This window comes from Alosa alosa, chromosome 8, assembly GCF_017589495.1.
Source record: "Alosa alosa isolate M-15738 ecotype Scorff River chromosome 8, AALO_Geno_1.1, whole genome shotgun sequence".
NCBI lineage: Eukaryota > Metazoa > Chordata > Actinopteri > Clupeiformes > Clupeidae > Alosa > Alosa alosa.
Genome location: NC_063196.1, coordinates 5594549 through 5615097, shown reverse-complemented (window position 1 = coordinate 5615097; position 20549 = coordinate 5594549). Strand labels below are relative to the sequence as shown.

The window sequence follows — 20549 nt, the reverse complement described above, 5'->3', positions numbered from 1 at the left end:
GACGACTCAAATCATGCAAATGGTTCTTTTCAAAATATAACATACCCTTGAATATTTGGCCTGATGATATACACAAAAGTGCATATCTGCACATTTCACCCAGAGCTGCACTGACGTTGCTGGCTATTAAGGGGAAATGGGGGAAGCAAAAGAGCTATCAAAAGATTTGCAAGAAAAAGTACTTGTATAACAGTAACTGTATAAATCAGGAAAAGGATATAAAAAGAAATAAAGATTTGAAAATGTCAGTTGGTAGTGTTCAAAGTCTGATAAAGAGGTTGAAAATAAGTGGTTCGGTTAATGCCAAGCCATGGTCAGGCAAACCGACAAAGATTTAAACACAGTCAAGCTACTTCAGCTGAAATACAGGCTTCACTGCAAGAAAGTGATGCGGCTTTTTCATGATCCACACTCCAACTCTAACCAAAATGGTCTGCACGGTTGGGTTGTCAGAAAAAAATCGTCATTACTGCACTAATGCCACATAATAGCACATACGCAAGCCTCAGAACTTCTGGAACAAAGTCATTTGGAGTGACCAAATTTGAGTTTTTATGTAAAGAAGAATAGCCATCTCTGCCCTCTGAGAAAACAAAGGTACTCATTCACTATTGCAAAAGACTGCAAGCCGGCTAAAGGGGGCAATACACAGTATTAAGAACTACCGGTAATTGTATGCAAACCTTTGTATGGGGATCATCTCATTATTTTCTTTATTGCTGTTTTATTAATGACTGCACTATTCTGTGATTCCTTATAGTTGTGTGTTTTGCCTAATCTTCTTAAAAGAATGGGACACATTTGACAAAGTCTGCACAACTGTATGTATCTGTGTGTGTCTGTGTCTCTACTGTGGACCATCTGAAGCTGTTGAAAAGAATTACCAAGAGATGACAAGTGTCACGAAATTAAAGGTAAGGTCCAAGATTCTAATCCCATACACACATGACCTAAAATTAAAAGCGGCATAAATGCTGCAGGCAGATCCAGATTATAATCTGAGGAATATCTCGTGCCCCAGTAAGGTGTGTAGTGGACATACAGTGCAACCGGAAAGTTTTCAGACCCTTTCAAGTTTTCCACATTTTGCTGTTTCATGTTTAAAATGGATTTAATTCATGTTTTCCCCTCATCAATCTACACACAATACTCCAGGTGCTTTTTGGGAAACTCCCGGCAAAAAATGGCTTTCTGTCCACTCTTAAATGGCCTGATTGGTGCAGTGATGCGTTGGTGTTTGTCCTATGGACAATTCTCTCAATCTCATAGCTTGGTTTTCACTCTGACATACACCATCAACTGTGAGACCTTATATAAAGAGATGTGTGCCTCACTTAATAATGTCCAATGAATTTATTTAGGCACAGGTGGACTCCAATCAAGTTGTAGAAGCATCTCAAGGACCATTGATAGAAGTAGGATGCACCAGAGCTCAATGGCAAGTGTCATAACAAAGGGTCTGAATACTTATGTAAATGGAATATTTCAGTCTTTGATTTATTATAAATTTACAAAACACTCCAAATACCTGCTTTTTTGTGGAGTGTTAGAGTATTGTGTGTGGATTGATGAGGGAAAAAATTATTGGTAAGCATTGGTAACACACTACTTGACAGTATCGACATAAGAGTAACATGACACTGTCATAACACATAAACCCTAGCCCTAACCTCTAACTCTGACTTGTTTATGACACATTCATGACAGTGTCATGTCACTCTTTTCGATACTGTCAAGTAAAGTGTAACCAAATAATTGAATCTATTTTAAGATGAGCCTGAAACATAACAAAATGATGAAAACCTGAAAGGATCTGAAAACTTCCGGTTGCACTGTATCCTAGTGAGAAAGCCAATGACCCTTGGTGATGGAGGGTGAAAAAACATCAGAGCATCATGAAATGATCAGATAAACAGAAATGTCCCTTCTGAGTTTGGAGAGACGTGTGATGAGGTCATGGAGATTAAAGTGTAGGGTTTTAACACCTTTTATTTTATTGTGTTCGTTCTTCAGTTCTTTTTTTCAGTTTATTTTTTGGCCTTTTATGCCTTTAATTTACAGGACAGTAGAGAATGACAGGAAACGAGTGGGAGAGAGAGTCGGGGTGGGATCTGGAAAGGACCACGGGGAATCGAACCCGGGTTGCCGGCGTACGGTGCAGGTGCCCCAGCCAGTTGTGCCACGGCTGGGGCCGTTCTTCAGTTCTTTTGACGCACTCAAACAGGGGTCCTGCAGTGGATGATCTGTTGGCTCAAACATCCACTGATGTAACTGCAGATGTTGCAGACATTTTTGATTAACTCTTACTGATGTGGATCATTTGTGGTAATGGAAACAAGAAGCATGTACAGTATGTTGAATTGTATTCAAGATTATTTTAATATTATTATATGTGTGTAATCATATACATTCTGCATTAGAAATTTCACTATTTTTGAAGACCTATCTATTATAATAATGATTTCACCCCATAAATCCTTGACTTACAATATGTACATATATAATACAGACCATCTCTTTATCTGACACAATATTAAAATAAATGTTCCATAGGTAGAAAGATTTCTTACATCTATTTATACTTTAAACAACCTTGTCAAGGAGTCCTTTCACACTCCAAAGATTGTAAAGCCTCTCTGCTCTTGCAAACTATTAAGTGCAAACATGATCTCCTTTCATCTTAATAATAATAATAATTATTATTATAATAATAATAAAAAACTATGATTGCAGGATCCATCTTACAGAGGAAGCTGCCTTCCTATAGTCCCCTAGTGCCAGCACAGTACTCTTTAAGGGACTTCTGCTCCATCCGAGCAACTTTGTGAGACTCACTCACACACACACACACACTCTCTCACACACACACACACACCCTCACACACACTCTCTCACACACACACTCTCTCACACACACTCTCACACACACACTCTCACACACACACACACACACACACACACACACAGTGCAATAATGCTGGAGGATGCTGTGTGGATGGGTAATTAAATAGGAATTCTCTTTGTCCATTGTTCTTCTCCCAGTCTTCCAGCCTCAGGTATCCCTTATAGAAGAAGACGATGACAACGACGATGATGACGACATAATGAATGAATGAACAAACAAACAAACAAACAAACAAAAACAGAAATGAGAATGGAGTGGTAGTGGCAATAAATGGGGTCAGCCAAACTGAGAGGGAGGTTTTTAAAACAGAACTTAAAAAAAAGGGTGAGATTCCCCTCTTCCTCTTATCCACAGAACATTGCAGGACTTCCAGGGGCCCTTTCACACATCCACACGGGCCCCGGCATGCTTGCCAACAGTGCCCTCTTCTCCAGCACTGGCTCTGCCCACTCTGCCCTGATGCAGCCGCCTGGCTCTCACTCCGACTCTCGTCCTGGGCAGTGGCCAGCAGAGGAGGATTCTCACCCCAGCATCCGTGGGCCCCTGCTGGGCCAGGTCCGTCTGACGCGCCCCCTGCACTGTGGAGCTCCGCTCAGCTAAGCAGCACAGCGCCCCCTGCAGCCTACACCACCGTCCCGCTCGGAGAGCTGCCGGGGTTCTGGGACGACAGAAGGCCCTGTGTGCGAAAAGAGAAGAGAAGGGGGAAAATAACGGTCAGCAAATGGACTCGTGATAGAGCCACTACAGAGCCAACTTCTCCTGCACTGCAGCTGCCGCTCCCTTTCAAAGATAATGAACGAGTCATAATGAAGGAGTCATCAGTCGTTAGCGTACATTTCCAGGACCATTTATAAAATGCATTCTCCAACAGAGGAAAGAAGGTGTGCACCAGATTTAGTAACTAGCTAATTTCCCATCTGCAGTCACTACTGCTAGTGATTCCTTTTGTTGCTCATGGTGCTAGTTGAACTAGACACTATTGATGTAAATCACTTTGCATTTACATGTTGAAAAATCCTACATAAAAAAAAAAAAAAGTGTATTGTTTACCAGGGTCGTGCAAAATTCGAATTGCAATTCTGCTTCCTGTTTGCTACCTCAATTGAAATGCGAGTGAAATTCAAGAATTTAATTGGAATTTAAGAGCCAGTTTCAATTCACTTCTGGAATTTTGCACAAGCCTGTTGTTTGCATCATTGTCGGTGACCTCTGACAAATGGATTATTAATGATCTGATGGGATGACCCACTTATCCTTTCTAATAAGTAGTTTTCATATTCCCAGAGGGAATAACTGTGCTGGTATGGTCTCGGAATATGGGGCTGTGAGGTCAAATACGATCACCACTCAGAGCTTGACCTAGGCTGGCACCAGGTGGCTTCAGCAGCAGCCTGGGTAGTGTAGTCCCCTCAAAGGAATTCAATAATTATGAAATGTCTGCCTGGGTTTGGGACAGGAATTGCTCCAGCAGGTGACAGAATTATGTCTAGACTACTTCATCATGTCATGTTAAACATTGGTTTGCGCAGAATTTGTGGAAAGCAAAATGAAAACACACACACACACAGGTTTTAGACAACCCTATGTGGGGCGCTCCTTACCACCTTGCCGGGCCTTGCCCACGTGCAGATGAATCCCTCCTGGCAGGCGGTGACCAGACAGTCGTCCAGGAAGATGAGCACGGTGAGCCTCTCGTGGGCGATCTTCTTGCACACCAGCGGCTCCAGCACAGGCACCTCCTCCATGTGCGGGCACAGGGTGGTGCCCAGAGTCCTGCCCGGCCCCGCCGAGCCCGTGGCCGAGCGCGAGCCGCTCAGCTGGTTGAGCTTGTCGTTGCTCTTGCTGCCGACGTAGCCCACGCTGTGGTTCCTGCGGTGCTCCTTCTCGTGGTGGCGCTCCTTGCGCGAGTCGTGCGCCAGCGTGAGCGTGGCGAACTTGTGCACGCCCGTGGCAATCAGCGCGCTCTCCATGATGCTGCTGGCCTTGGGGTGGCTGTTGGGGGTGCTGCCCCCTGGCGGCGCCGTGGAGTGCGGCAGGCTGTTGGAGCGCGGCAGCGAGCCGCCGGACAGACAGTTCGTCTGCGGGTGGGACAGCACGGGCGTCTTGTCTCCGCCACCGTTGGTGCCCGCCGTGCTGTTGGCGTTCGGGGTGGCGTTAGTAGTGGTGGTGGCATTAGTGGCGGTGGTGGTGGCGTTCATGACGTTGGTGTGAGTCCGAGTGCGGGACAGGGGCAGGTGGGGGAACAGGATGTCCTCGGTGAGGTCCCAGAGACACAGCTGGGTGTCCTGCCCCACCGAGCCGAAGCGGTAGGAGACGCTCATGGCGCAGCCGTCCGTGGAGTTGCACTTGGAGAGGCGCGACTGGGCGCTGTTGGCGCGCTCGCGCCCGAAGTCCGCCGCCGCCGCCGCAGGGGCGGGCGTCTCCTGGAAGTCATCGTCGCTGCCGCTGAACTCGGCCGGCGCGTCGCCGTCCACGCCCACGATGGTGGTGGTGCACGGGTCGAACGCCACCACGCTCACCCACGACTTGTGGCCGTGGCCGCGCGCGATGACCCGCCGCTCGCCGAACGACCACACCGTCACCAGGTCGTCCTCGCCGCCCGCCACCACGTACCGCCCGTCGGGGCTCCAGCACACGCACAGCAGGCCGCCGAAGTAGCTCTTCATGGCGCCGTGCAGCTCGCCGCTGTCGAAGCCCAACACGCGCAGGTAGCCGTCCTGGCTGGCGCACGCCACGTGCCGGCCGTCCGGCGAGAAGGCGAACTCGTTGAGCGTGCCCTGGCCCACCGTCCAGCGGCGCAGCGGGTTGCGCGCCTGCTTGCTCTTGCAGGTGTGCACGGCGAAGCCGTCGCCCTGCCGCAGCAGCTGGTAGTGCGGCGGCGCCGAGACGCAGCTGTGCTCCACGTTGTACAGGTACAGGCTGCCGCTGGCGTGCGACACCAGGAAGAGGCTCTCCGAGCCCGGCACCCACCGCACGCACGTCACCCGAGACTTGTCGATCAGCCTCTGGGGGAGGGGGAGGGGGAGGGGGGAGAGGAAACGGGTTAGGCAGGCAGACAGATGCATGCACATTACACACAACCCATCAATCAGCCTCTGCGGAAGGGAGAGACACACACACACAGACACAGACACAGACACAGACACAGACACAAACACACACTGTGCTACTGTGACATGTATGGGGCAGGAAGGCAGCACATATGAGCTTCAGTGAATCTCTGCTAAAGCCACTCAGTGGACAGGACAGTACTGGCACAGAGAGCAGGTCAAACAAAAGAGAGAGAGAGAGAGAGAGAGAGAGAGAGAGAGAGAGAGAGAGAGAGAGAGAGAGAGAGAGAGAGAGAGAGAGAGAGAGAGAGAGAGAGAGAGAGAGAGAGAGAGAGAGAGAGAGAGAGAGAGAGAGACACACACACACACACACACACACACACACACACACAAACACACACACACCATCATCAGTGAACGACTGCTACTGTGACCAGTACTGGTCTGTGACCAGGTCCACAACAGTCTTCTCTCAGATAGGACACGGTGAGCTGATGACAAGCGAGAATGTTATTCCTCCTCACTGCTGCCTCCAGCCCAGTAGAGACACTGACAAGCAGCACTCACATCACTGACAGCTTTAAGAGTCACTCCATCCAGCACAGACAGACAGACACATAAGTCCCACCGCTGAAACCTTTTAAGATTCACTCTTCCCAGCAGAGACAGACACACGCCACTGAAACCTTTTAAGAGTCAGTCTGCCCAGCAGAGACCGACACCAAGTTAAAGATTTAACTGACTCAAACTTGTCATCTGTGCACAGGAGGAATGACTTTTGTTTCCGACAGCTGCTTTGTGGGAGGCTAAGTTCTGCTGAATGGTTCAGTCATGCAACCCGAGACGAGCACTTGATTCATTCATTATTCACACATAGCAGAAGACCAATCTACTACACCATAATGGTCTGCTGACAACACCTGAGCCCAGCTCACCTGTCGAGGGTAAGTGAGGCCATGCTAGTGTCCCCCACTGGAGAGCTTGTACGATAGTGTGCTGTTTTAAAGATTTATTTATGGGCTATTTATTTATTTTTGGGCCTTTGATAGGACGAGGACGCTGGAGAGTGGATGGGACAAGACTGAGAGAGAGGGAGTGGGGAGTGGGATTGAGAAATGACCTCAAAAATGACCTCACAAATGACATCAGGCCAGATTGGAACCAGAGTTCTTGTGGGCACTGCCTGCTACTGCTTGCACTATACTGCTGATTGCTGATGAACTATACTTCAATATTATTAACTAAAAGAAAAACACAAGTAGTAGACTAAACAGATTTTCACCCCACCCTAAAGAGTAATGATTTAACAAAGCTTTATACAAGGGTGGGAAGGGGAAGGGGGAAGGGGAAGGGTGTGCATGTATGAAACAGGGAGTGAGAATGTGTCTCTGTCCTGCCCCATGAGTGTGTGTGTGTGTGTGTGTGTGTGTGTGTGTGTGTGCAGACAGACCTCCTCGTTGAACAGCTTGCTGGTCTCCTTCTTGATGGGGTCGATGAGCTGCACCTGTCCGGCGGAGAAGCCCACCAGCAGGGAGACGCTCTCGGCCGTTGCCGACAGCGGGTTGAAGTCATGACACGTGGGCTGCGTTCCCTTATATATCCGCTTGTCTATGGGCTTGCTCAGGTCGGCAGCCTGACACACACACACACACACACACACACACATATGTATATGTTTACTGTCTGTAAAGCAGCTTTTATTTATCATGCATGCATGTATTAAAACACATGCACACACACACACTCTTACACAAATAATTGATGATAAAAGAGAAATGGTCTAAATAAAGCAACCTTGTCATTTCCATCTCTTTCTCTGCCAAAGAGTTCATGTTGGGCCATATAAATAATAAATGCAGTGCGCTTTGGAAACAACACGAAGACAATTTTCAAACATTCTGAACTACCCAACCAACCAACCATTTAGGCATAAGCAAGCCACTTTAGCGTGAGCACACGCATGCAGTACGCAATATGGATTGAAGACAATTTGTCGTGACAGGTGACAAACTCAATATTCATCTGTGTCTTGATCGGAAGACTTTACCATATGGGAGTGCAAACGAGACGGGTCAAAAGCCCTCGTCGGCTAGCTTACAGACAGCCATTCTCAATTCGCCTTAGTCAGACTCAGAGCAAAGCAGAGTGTCACGGTTGCCCGTCATCATGACAGACTGCCCAGGGGGCTGCAGAAACTGGCATAGAGGCAGAGGCTAGGCGAACATTTTGGCTCTGACCAGGGCTCCAGTTTCGCTGGCTCACAGCTGACGATAATGCAATGTGAAAAAGCATCATTAGCACAGGAGAGGGGCCTCGGAGGGGCATGTGGGTTAGCATGCAGTATGCTTGCCTACCAGCAGGTGGCTCACACAACCCACATATGTGGAGAAACTTCTTCAGTTGTCTCAGACTTTAGGGGTCTCTAAGGAACAATAGCAGAAGAACTATGCATCTCTAGAGCAAACAGGAAAAAGTAACACATACCCACAAGCAGGTCTATGTGCATTATATATAGTAATGATGACGGCTGTTCATTAAAGGTAGGGTAAGCGATTTCTGACACACAACATTTTTCGTAACATTCAGTGAATATCTCCTCATGATCCTCTAACTCCATTCTCTGAGTACACTGTAAAAAAAGTCTTCTTACACAGCCCTGGCTCCATGATCTGGAAACAAACAACGTGGGGGCAGTCTGTCCCTCGAACAATAACAAGCCATTGTGTGTTTCTCGGGGAGCACTGAAGGCAGGGGTGAGCTACTTCTCTGGTGAGTTTTGTTTGATCTTTGGTTCAAATACAAGGCAAGTTGCTTTGGACAAAAGCTTCTGCAAGAAACATAAACATAAACAAACACAATGTCATCCAGCATCACTTACCCTACTTGGAAACTTGCTTGGAAAACCTGCACTGACACATTGCACTATGCTTGATTCTACCATCAGATTGCATCACATTCTTCAGCTTTGAAATTCTAAATGCAAAATGATGGTTTTCTCATATGTGCAGAGTGACTCGGTGTGAAGTGAAAGACAACCTGCCAAACAACAGGGCTACATGACAACCTTCCTAAATCATCTATCAGGACATTTACCAATCACTCCCTCAAGGTTTAAATGACAGTGTTCAGGCTATCATGAAGAGCATCATGAAGGGTATCATGAGGAGATGTGAAATGTTGCAAAGGAAGCTTATCCCATATCCATGGTCCCAAGCAGAGTGATGCATCATGGGGTCACAGCATTGCACTGTGTCAATAGGCTACCAAATTCATCTGATAGCATAACCACTCAAGCCACTGATAACACACAACACACGCATATGCAACAGGTGACAGCAAGACCTCTTAGATAACAGTTTTCACAATATCTGCCTGTTTGTCCGTGCATCATGTTGATGACATGGACACTGACAAAGATGTTTGAATATAAAGTTTGGCCACCCACCACAGGTCAATTTATACATTGAAAAGGACAGCAAACAATCCTATCATAATTACTGACGAGTCTGCAGTTTCAACCAAACATTTCAGATGCCAAGGTGGACGAATTATCTGGACTGTGACATGAAGCGGAATAGATCAACACAGCAAGTCTTACATTGCATTTAGTTAATAACTAGCCCGAAAATAAATTACTGCTGGTTGTGATGTATTTGAAAGATTTCCATGATGGGTATAATTAATAAATCTTTATTATATAGCGCTGGAAAATTAAGCCTGTTCTTTGACGAATCAATTTGTTGACATGTAGACCTTGGACGGAAGTAACAAACATTGTCATTTTTTGCACAGTCAGCATCAACTCAACTACCCTCGCCCTTTTCACTGATGCTTTCGCTGCTGCGTTTCTTTAGCACTGACAGCACATTCTAATCTGCGTATATGTCTAGCTAAAACCTCTCACACGAGGTTTAACACTTCGACTTTTCATTCTGATCGTTGCATGGACATATACAGCCAGTACATAAATCAAAACACCGTAAAGCCTGTGGTAAACATTGTGAAGCGAAGTCAGAGGTACCGCGAGCAGCCAAGGTTAAAACCACAGACCCAGGGGCAAGCGAGAGAGGAGATAACATTGACAGAGTGCTTAAGGTGCAACCCACAGGTGGGTAAGAGACAACCCGTTAGCAAAATTACATAATGCTAGACTGTCAAACGGTGTTCATTAAACTGTCTTGCTGAAGTTGGGACAGGGCAGCTAACGTTAGCATTATCGCTGTTCTTTTAGCAAGGTGAAATCACAATAAACTAGGCATGATTGCTTCACTTTGAAACGCACAGTTCATATGGCAAATCTGCCCAAGACTTTTACAGAGAAGACAAACAAACTTTGAACACAGAGGTGCCATGACATTGCATACGGCTATGTGTGATGTCATTAGGTTTACCTTTCTCACGCCTTTGTAAATATAAAAGTAGAGTTCCCGGCCCACATTGAAACAGATTCTGTCGCCGTTACCGGACTGGTCGTTGACGTTCACGAAAGAGACTTTGACCGGGTTGGAGCCCTGTGAATTAAAAGGCACTCTGTTGGGACGGCTGTATTCGGAGTGCGTGAGGAGTTTATAGACGCCTTCCCGAGTGGTGAATTGAGTTTTAATTTCGTTCATCTCCTTCCCTCCTCCCTCCACCGCCATCTTGGAAATTTGCATTCATCCTGTCTGGAGCCCGGATCTTACTAACTGCGCTTGCGCATTATGCTCAGGTCGGAAAGATCGAGAGATCACATGTGGAGTGCCCGGAACTTTGAAAGGGGTTGTATCCATAGACATAATATACATAGACGCCGCATCGACCGCTACTCCTTACTAGCGCTGACGAGATTTGGAGCCGCCATCTTGGACCGGTCATCCACTCCACTCAGTGTAATCTGTTTGGCCGGTGAGATGAGCTGTCAGCGCACTTAATTAATCATATCTCACTGAATACCGAACAGATTCTCACGCGGTTTTTTTTTGCTGCAAAGGTCATACATGTAGCTATGATACAGGACACATGATTTAGCGTATTTTAATATTCATAGTGGGTTTAACAGTAATAGAATATTCTGATATATGATATAAAGTGACCTGACGTCCGATATCAAAACTGGGAACATAATCCATGTTTGACAGCATAGACAAAACTAGTTTGATACAAGTTTAATGAGTTAAATATAGTTCACAGTTGACCGAAAAGTTCCATCAACAGCATTATTCACAGTCCACAGACAGGTTCCATAAACATTTAAGTGAGATCAGTGCCATTCAGACATCTGAGGGGTATTCCAAGTAGGCCTATGTGGTTTAGTGACAAACTTGGGTAAATTGACTCAGAATAAGTTGTAAACCTCCCCGTAGAAAAGCTGTATGATACAGGAAACATGGTTGTGTGTATTTTAATATTCATAGTGGGCTTAACAGTAATAGAATATTCTGATATATGATATATTATAAAGTGGACATCCAATATACAAAACTGGGAACATAACTAATCCACGTTTGACAGCATAGACAAAAACTGGTTTGATACAAGTTTTAATGAGTTAAATTTACAGAAAAAAATCCATTAACATTTTCAGTTCAGTGCCATCAAAAATAAAGTGATGAACAGACATTGGTGTGGCATAAAGGAAATGGAGTAACTGGGTTCAATATCAACAGCATTTGTTAGACAAGTTCCATAAATATTGTAAAGTGCAAGTTTGTAGGTTTGTTTCTGATCCTTAAAAAACAGACATTGGTTTGGCATAGTAAGTGTAACAGTTCATCAATTCAAGACAAAAAGGTGACTTGTCACTTGTACAGTGTCAATGGGTTCATCAACAGCATCTGTTATTTACAGTTCACAGAAAGGTTCCAGCCCCAATGAAGAGATTAAATAAAAAAGAATTAAGAAACATTTTAGAAACTGCTAAGATCAACCCGTTCATTGCAATCAGTAAAGAATCAGGGAGTGTCTTCACAGGCTCAGTGAGACAGAGTTACCGTCATGCAGTTGGTTCTATGATTTCGACAACTGGTGCATGTCATTTTGTATGTTCCCACCTTGCTAAAATTGCTTGGGTACACTTTGGCTGAGAACAAAAGTGCTTCAGACAGCAGGTGGGCAAATAAGATGGCATAGTGAACTGGGTAAACTCCATAAAAGAGGACTGAGTCAACCAGACGATGGGAAAATGGGACACAGAGTGGCGAATGCAGGTGATGAAGGTGGAGCTCATAAATCAAACATTCAGTCACAGTGTAGCAGATGCCCTGCAGTACTGCAATGAAGAGCTGCACCTTCCTCAGTTCCAGGGGTGTGAGGAGACCGTTCAGTTCATTCACAGTCTTCTTGAACAAGGCAGTTGTTCTGGAGAGATACAAAATAATAAATAAATGAATTAAAAGGAATTTGAGAGGCATCTTATTCTTGTTAGGGTAAATGACATGTGAATAATACAGTGTTGGGCAAGCTACTTCGAAATTTTAGTGAGCTAAACTATCAGTTACTCTGCCATGAATAAAACACTACACAAAACTACCACCCAGGCAAATGTGTTAGTAGCCTAACACAAACACAGCAGTAGGCTAGTTCACTACATAGGAAGCTACTTTAAATTGTGCTTATTTCACATGACAAGAAAAGTGTAGCTTGTCTGGCTAAGCTACTTGATAAATAAAGAAGTTGAGCTATTGAAAAGTTATTTTATTCAGGAAATAGTGAGGCTACCACCAACACACTTAGGCTACAAGTAGCAGCTAGCGATTGCCCAATAGGCTAGTCTGTGCCACTTGTGTAAAATTCGCCAAATCTAGTAATGATTTATTTCTACAATAGCCTTCTTGTGTCAGTTGTAATCTAAGTCAGTGTTATGGAATATGACTTATCAAGTCTCAGTTCATAGCCGGTGAACACCGAAAGTAAACATAGCCTAGCTAGATGGCTACGATTTTCATACAGTAATATCAAAGATTGCTCCTTCTCAGCTCTGGTAATATTCTATTCACAAAATACAACCAATAGTACGGTTATGTTAAATCTTACTTGTGAAAAGTAAATCCGCCGATTTGAGAAGGAACATGCTGCACAGTGCTGTCATCTTGTGTCTTCTGCTGCAACGCAACGAGGAGTATGACCGGTCTAAGATGGCGGCCGCATTTCTTGTTTCCAGCAGCCAATGCGGCGTCTATGTATATTATGTCTATGGTTGTATCCATATGGTTGCATCCTTTAGGCCTACTTTACGGCGGTTGCAGTTTAGGATGTTTGTAAATTGATAGGGTTCCCATCTTCTGTGGAGATGGCCTTGGTGGTTGATGGAAATGGATGGGCGATGGAAATATACCTATTGTCAATAGATCTATTTCCATCGCCCATCCATACACTCCTATGGGAGATAGCCCTATATTGTAGATCTGATCTGTGACAAATAAGTATAGATAGATAGATAGATAGGCTACTTTATTGATCCCCATGGGGGAATTCAAGGTCTCAGTAGCATACAGACATCACACACAACATGCACTTACAGCAGAAAAAGTCATATAAGTATAGCCTAAATATAAAAAAAAACACCACTGAACAATAAAGACAAGTTAAAAAAAGACTAAATATACTAAATAAAACTAAATCAAATATCCACATAGTGTGCTTAAGCATGATTAAGCATGAGACGCTTGCAGTGACAGGGCAGGGACTGAGCCTGTGATTCTGTATGCATGGTACTCTATGAGAGTGAGTGTCATGGTTATGGTGCAAATAAGTCCAACAGTGCAAGAATAAAGTCTAGAGACTAGCATAAAATAGGGACATATAAGAGAATAATGTAGACAAAGTAATATAAAAAACTATATCAGTGCAAGAATAGGTTGAAGTAATAGGGTTACAGCCATTGGTCAAGTATTTAAGTATTAATATTAAGTACGCCCACAATCCAGGCTGTGGGAGGGAGGGAGGGTATGCATAAGTCAACTGGTAGCATCCTAGGCAATGACCAAACTAATTCCTCCGATTGTTCAGACTCAGTAGCCTAGCCTAAACTTCTAGATGACAGTAGAAGATTCTAGGGTTTGTCTGGCAAGGGTACTCACACCTCATTAATCAGGGCTGCATCCTCTGACCCCTGGCGGTATTCCATAGGCCTATTGTTGAGACAAGCACTTGAGCACCCAATTTGTGACGAATGCTCAAGAAACAAGGGGTCATCATGAAATGTAATGTTGAACTAATCTTTTACAATTAATTAACTGTCATGTTGTTTGTGATTTGTGATTTTAATAAAATTATCCATGAAAAACACATGGAATTTGTCATGACTTTCATGGCCTGAAAGAAAATGGCAGTCAAACATTGCTGATACCTAACACAGAAACTTATCTGTCTTTGAGGCCTACTGGTCTGGTCTGTGTCTCTCTGTGAGGTGCCGTTAAGCAGTTGGTCCTGCTCACAACCAGCCGTGACGCTGATAGACGTAAGTGGCCATGCTATCCGGAAGGTTCCTTCCTTGAGTGACAGGCACCCTCTGTGATCTCACACCCCTACAAGGACAGATGCGGGCTGTGGCATTGGACACCCCGGCGGCCCCACCGCACCAGCTCTCTAGAAACTCCCCCCATAGTGTAGAGAACAGTCTTTCTGGAACCTTCTGAATGGACGCCTTTGAGACCAGCAGGCCCCAAAGTATAAAAAGAGAGGAGCCGGTTGGTGTCTTTGCAGAACGAGTGACCGACTGTCCACCAGAACACTAAGGACTATCCTCAGCAGAGCCTAGAGTCGGAGGCTTTTCTCAAGTGATTCATTCCAACTGAAAAGGTAAGCTTCATGTTTTCTCTATGGCTTACAGTGGTAAAATAAACCATATTATTATACATATTTTATTGAATAAATGTTTTAACCAAACACGGTTAAAACATTGAAATGATAAATACAAGATTGTGATTTTAATAGAATCTGTTTTGGGATTGCAACACAATTAACTGTAATAAATAGTCGTAGTAGTAATAGTAGTAGTATTACTAATCGTAATTAATAATCTAATCTAGTCTACTGGAAAGCTCAATGTATTTGATTTATATTGTGTTTTTGCACCAAAGAGAAGTAGGATTAAGCAACTTTATAAAATGCTTCAACTTCTGCTTGGAGCACATGGCTGACACTGGAACTCAAAGTCACAGATACAGCGTGCTGCGGGGCAGGGGGCTGTTTGACTCAAATCAACAGTTGATAAACTACACAAGCTATTACATTTTGTTAGAGATTATTTATATTTTCAAACCATTATAAAGTACAGATCTACAATTAATGGAGGTCATTGTCACATATGGCCAACTGCATGCATACAGGAGAAGTCTGAGGTTTTCATAAATAAAACAAACATTAAATCTGCAGTTTAATCCTCAACATTTGACTGAATATGTTAAATCATGCCGAAAACTTAAACGTAAAGATGTATGAAATGCCTGAATGGGAGCCATGTGTAGCAGCCACATGATTTCCCTGCCTCCATCTTCAAAGAGTGTGGCTTGATTGGCATGTGAGTGACATGGCAGCTGGTCTCACAGCAAGGCTGGAGAAATGGTGTCAGCTGTCTCCAGCTGCAGGCGTCTTTCTCTGTCAAGTCAACCATTTGGTCCACTCGACTGAGACATTCTTAGTCAGCAATGCCCTTGTTACTACGGTTAATGCATGTTATGCTGCAAGAATGGTATTTACTCACTGGGTTAATTTCCAATTTGGCAATACCACCCCCAACTCGCGTGCAGAAGGGTAAGGGTAGCTAGTAATGAGACATTGAAGTGATTATGAGGTTTTCAACTGAGGTAGGCAGGTCAGCATGCATTTGCTAACACCTGTCGCTAATGTGTGTGTTTACACAGATGCCAGAGGCCCAGAACATCATGGCAGAGGAGGTGGAAACCTTTGCCTTCCAGGCAGAGATTGCCCAGCTGATGTCCCTGATCATCAACACTTTCTACTCCAACAAAGAAATCTTCCTCAGGGAGTTAATCTCCAACTCCTCAGATGTGAGTACACACACAATAATGCATTCTAATGCACTCTAATGTGCATCATTTTACTTTTCAACTTAAATTATATAAATTTGTTTGTGCCAAACAAAACAAAACAACTGACAATTACTATTGTTACATTTTATTACTTTAAGGGAGCTGTTTTAAATGCGGTTTTCTGTGGCCTTCTCTGTTTTGCAGGCCTTGGACAAGATCAGATACGAAAGCTTGACAGACCCCAGCAAACTTGAATCATGCAAGGATCTGAAAATTGACGTCATCCCTGATCAGCATGCAAAGACCCTCACCCTCATCGACACTGGCATCGGCATGACCAAGGCCGACCTCATCAACAACCTGGGTACCATCGCCAAGTCTGGCACCAAGGCCTTCATGGAGGCTCTGCAGGCTGGAGCCGACATCTCCATGATCGGGCAGTTTGGTGTGGGTTTCTACTCCGCTTACCTGGTGGCAGAGAGGGTGACGGTCATCACCAAACACAACGACGACGAGCAGTACATTTGGGAATCTGCTGCTGGTGGCTCTTTCACAGTGAAGACAGATCCTGGTGAGTCACATTATTTTCTATTTCTTTCAGTCAGTTCAACATGCCTGCGCTTTTTGTCCTGTCATTTCGGCAGTGTAGTTCAACCCTGTGTGTCCTTACAGGTGAGTCCATTGGCCGTGGCACCAAAGTCATTCTTCACCTGAAAGAGGACCAGACAGAATACACTGAGGAGAAACGTGTCAAGGAGATTGTGAAGAAGCACTCCCAGTTCATTGGCTACCCAATCACTCTCTATGTAAGTTCTAGATCAATAAGGCTTTGCTGTATCCTGTGAGGAACCGTTACTGTGTAACCTGTGATATTTTTAAGGGCCTACTTCCTTGAATTAATGCTTTTCATTACTAAGCATTTTCAATAAAAATGTAAAGATAAAACAACTGAAAAGATTAAGATATGAGTATTTTCTATATTAATCAAAATGTTTATGATTACGTTATTATATGTTTTGTGATACAGATTGAGAAAACGAGAGAGAAAGAGGTTGACCTTGAGGAAGGCGAGAAGATTGAGGAGGTGGACGCAGCAGAGGACAAAGACAAGCCTCAGATTGAGGACATCGGAGCTGATGAAGACGAGGACACCAAGGAAAGCAAGAACAAGAGGATGAAGAAGGTGAAGGAGAAGTACACCGATGTCCAAGAGCTCAACAAGACCAAACCCATCTGGACTCGTAACCCAGACGACATCAGCGTCGATGAGTACGGAGAGTTCTACAAAAGTCTGACCAACGACTGGGAGGACCACCTGGCTGTCAAGGTGAGAGTACTCCTGGAATTGTGACTATAAGTGTTGTTGTGATGCGTTATGCATCTGTTTACTAGTTGTATTAACTGTATTATTTTTTGTATGTCCACAGCACTTCTCAGTGGAAGGACAGCTGGAGTTCAGGGCCCTGCTCTTTGCACCTAGAAGAGCTGCCTTTGACCTCTTTGAGAACAAGAAAAAGAAGAACAACATCAAGCTCTATGTACGCAGAGTTTTCATCATGGATAACTGTGACGAGCTGATTCCAGAGTATCTGAGTGAGTTCCTGTTTGTCACTTTCTCCCTTGTTTCAATGTTGTTACTCATAATCTTATGGCCTGAATGACCCCTTCCTCTGATAATCAATCAATTAAACATTACTGTATTCTATTCTAATTCTATTATTTTATTTTCTACTGACAGACTTCATCAAAGGTGTGGTGGACTCTGAGGATCTTCCCCTGAACATCTCCAGGGAGATGCTTCAGCAGAGCAAGATCCTGAAGGTCATCCGCAAGAACCTGGTCAAGAAGTGCCTGGACCTCTTCACCGAAATCTCTGAGGACAAGGAAAACTACAAGAAGTTCTACGAGCAGTTCTCCAAGAACATCAAGGTGGGTAATTAGCAAAGATATGTATAATGTTTGTTACATTTCAAAGAAATCATTTAGCAGACACCTTTATACACAGTGACTTAAAAGATATGCAGGCATACGATTTCTTCCATTATGAATAAATTATGTCAATAAAAAGAGGGGTTGTCCAAATCACTAAACCACAAAACATGGAATTACACAAATTACTCATGTTTTGTGGTTTAGTCATGTTACAAGTCTAACAAGTAAAACAAGACAAAAATCCACTGCTGTAGCAAAATGTGTTCAATGTAATAACACTGTTTTTAGAGAGAAACATGACTACATGAATGCTACATGTGAAATGTGCAACCAATCTTACAAGTAAATCCAATGTGTTATTTTCTTTCAGTGACAGTGTTTTTCACAGCTTAGTGCTTTGCTCTGCCAGATGGGCAACAGAACCACTCCTGGATCATCTATTCATGTCTTCTTGCCCTTTTTCTCTTCTACAGCTGGGTATCCACGAGGACTCACAGAACAGGAAGAAGCTGTCAGACATGCTGCGCTACTTCACCTCGAACTCTGCTGATGAGATGGTGTCCCTCAAGGACTACGTCTCACGCATGAAGGAAAACCAGAAGCACATTTACTACATTACTGGTGATAATCCTTGTTTAAATGCCATTATACTATAAAGTATACCAAAATATAATATTATGTGTCCTAGCTTTTACGTCTATTAAATCCCAATACCATTGTAGATATCCTATCCTCCTATTTCATTCAAACAGGAGGTTGACACAATCTTAAAACTTAATTTATTCCATATACTTGTGTGCATATTCTAGGTGAGACCAAGGAACAGGTGGCCAACTCGGCCTTTGTGGAGCGCCTGCGTAAAGCTGGCCTGGAGGTCATCTACATGATTGAGCCCATTGATGAATACTGCGTCCAGCAGCTGAAGGAGTATGATGGCAAGAACCTGGTGTCTGTGACCAAGGAGGGCCTGGAGCTGCCCGAGGACGATGAGGAGAAGAAGAAACAGGACGAGCTGAAGACCAAATTTGAGAACCTGTGCAAGATCATGAAAGACATCCTGGATAAAAAAAATCGAGAAGGTACATAATATGAAAAGCATATCTGAACTAGATAGTCTGCTGCTTGAATTTCTATACATATTAGCTTATGACCACACAGTAACATATTACATAGCACAGCTAACCTTTCTCATTCATTCAGGTTTCTGTGTCCAACCGTCTGGTGTCCTCCCCCTGCTGCATTGTGACCAGCACGTACGGCTGGACAGCCAACATGGAGAGGATCATGAAGTCTCAGGCCCTGAGAGACAACGCCACCATGGGCTACATGACAGCTAAGAAGCACCTGGAGATCAACCCCATGCATCCCATCGTCGAGACCCTCCGGGTGAAGGCCGAGGCCGACAAGAACGACAAAGCAGTAAAGGACCTGGTGATCCTGCTGTTCGAAACAGCCCTGCTCTCCTCCGGTTTCACACTGGAGGACCCTCAGACACATGCAAACCGCATCTACAGGATGATCAAGCTTGGTCTTGGTGAGTGTCTCTCATGTCTCCTATAGGCCTTATGCACAAAAGGCTCTTCAGGTAGCTCATTTGTTTCCAGTGGAGCCAGGTGTGTTTGAACCTGCCACTATTGTTAATGTAATTAACCCGGTTGGTTGTTGCACCTAGTGAATCACCACGTCAGGGGCGTCGGACTGGGGGTAAAACTACTGATTATAGGGGTCCAAGGGGAGAGAGGGCCCTTGAAAAGTCTGGAATATATTTCACTTTACCTGGGTTGAGGAACATGGGGGGTGGGGGCCCACCAGAACTGCCTATGCAGGGGCCCAGGGTCTTGTGCTATGCTCCTGCACCATGTTACAATGTAAAAGGATTTATGCATGTTTTAAAATTGTTATTATTGGGCAAACAATATTTTCATTGTTAGAGTGAACATGAAAGGAGCAGAATATGCCGTTAAAACACAGATAATGCTCCACTGGAAACAAATGAGCTGCCTGAGTGAGTCTTTCTTGCATCTGATTTAACTGGTTTGAAGTGGCAGTCAGTGGGTAGTCTATGGTGAGTTCTGAAGGAGCAAGAGATTGCTATCATGGCGCAGGACATGCGTGAGTCTGAAACAAATGTTGAGCTAGTGCTGAATGGTTCTCAAAGAAACTAAATGAACTGCGTCACTCAGAGTTTCCTGACTGAACTGGTCATTTGTCATTTTGCATCACTACATTTATGTATCTCTGTCTTTGTTGTCCAGGTATTGATGATGACGAAGCCATTGGTGATGACTTGCCTCAGGCAAGCGAGGAAGACATGCCTGTTCTGGAGGGTGATGACGAGGACACCTCCAGAATGGAGGAAGTTGACTAAGACAATTGTGAATGGCTTTTTTTTTTTCAATTGTGAATTATTTTTTATTTATTTTTTTAAGGTTTGCTTTGGCAAGCACAATGTACGTATATTTCACAGGACTGTCATTACGTATTTTTTGTCCAAATAGAATTTAGGTAGCTATTCATCATTAAGGCATAGGCCTACCATATAATCTGAGGTCCACTTAACATGATTTGTTTTTCTTTTATTTTCATGTTTTTTTTTACATATCATGTTTCGTAATTCATGTTTTTTATCAAAGAAACTGAGATTTATAATAAAGTATATGCTCTGCATTGTATATTAGCCTACTGGTTTTC

The 20549-nt window shown here is 44.1% G+C and overlaps 2 protein-coding genes across 3 annotated transcripts; one reads left to right on the top strand and one right to left on the bottom strand.

The window, feature by feature from the left end:
* Positions 1–3183: 3183 nt before the first annotated feature.
* Positions 3184–10653, bottom strand: LOC125299658 (WD repeat-containing protein 20-like). 2 transcript variants are annotated; one of them, XM_048251025.1, is made up of 4 exons: positions 10347–10653; positions 7406–7588; positions 4507–5910; positions 3184–3581 (listed from the first exon to the last, which is right to left on the bottom strand). In XM_048251025.1, the coding sequence occupies exons 1-4, from the start codon at positions 10608–10610 to the stop codon at positions 3528–3530; spliced, it is 1905 nt and encodes a 634-aa protein (XP_048106982.1). In that variant the 5' UTR covers positions 10611–10653; the 3' UTR covers positions 3184–3527. The 2 variants fall into 2 exon arrangements, with proteins under 2 accessions (XP_048106982.1, XP_048106983.1); XM_048251026.1 differs by having other exon boundaries at positions 4510–5910.
* A 3907-nt stretch (positions 10654–14560) lies between these two features.
* On the top strand, positions 14561–20530 carry LOC125299657 (heat shock protein HSP 90-alpha 1-like). The gene is given in 12 exon segments (XM_048251024.1): positions 14561–14733; positions 15798–15944; positions 16131–16497; positions 16599–16732; positions 16954–17253; positions 17354–17519; positions 17665–17855; positions 18332–18479; positions 18668–18921; positions 18923–18937; positions 19059–19392; positions 20114–20530. Coding segments are annotated over 11 exon segments (2169 nt in total). The 5' UTR covers positions 14561–14733; the 3' UTR covers positions 20227–20530.
* The last annotated feature ends 19 nt before the right edge of the window (positions 20531–20549 follow it).

Coding starts and splice junctions, on each gene's coding strand:
- LOC125299658 (XM_048251025.1), bottom strand. CDS start 10,610: ATGCAAATTTCCAAGATGGCGGTGGAGGGAGGAGGGAAGGAGATGAAC. Junction 7,589..10,346: donor TTTACAAAGGCGTGAGAAAG/GTAAACCTAATG, acceptor TGTGTGTGTCAG/GCTGCCGACCTGAGCAAGCC. Junction 5,911..7,405: donor GCAAGCTGTTCAACGAGGAG/GTCTGTCTGCAC, acceptor CCCCTCCCCCAG/AGGCTGATCGACAAGTCTCG.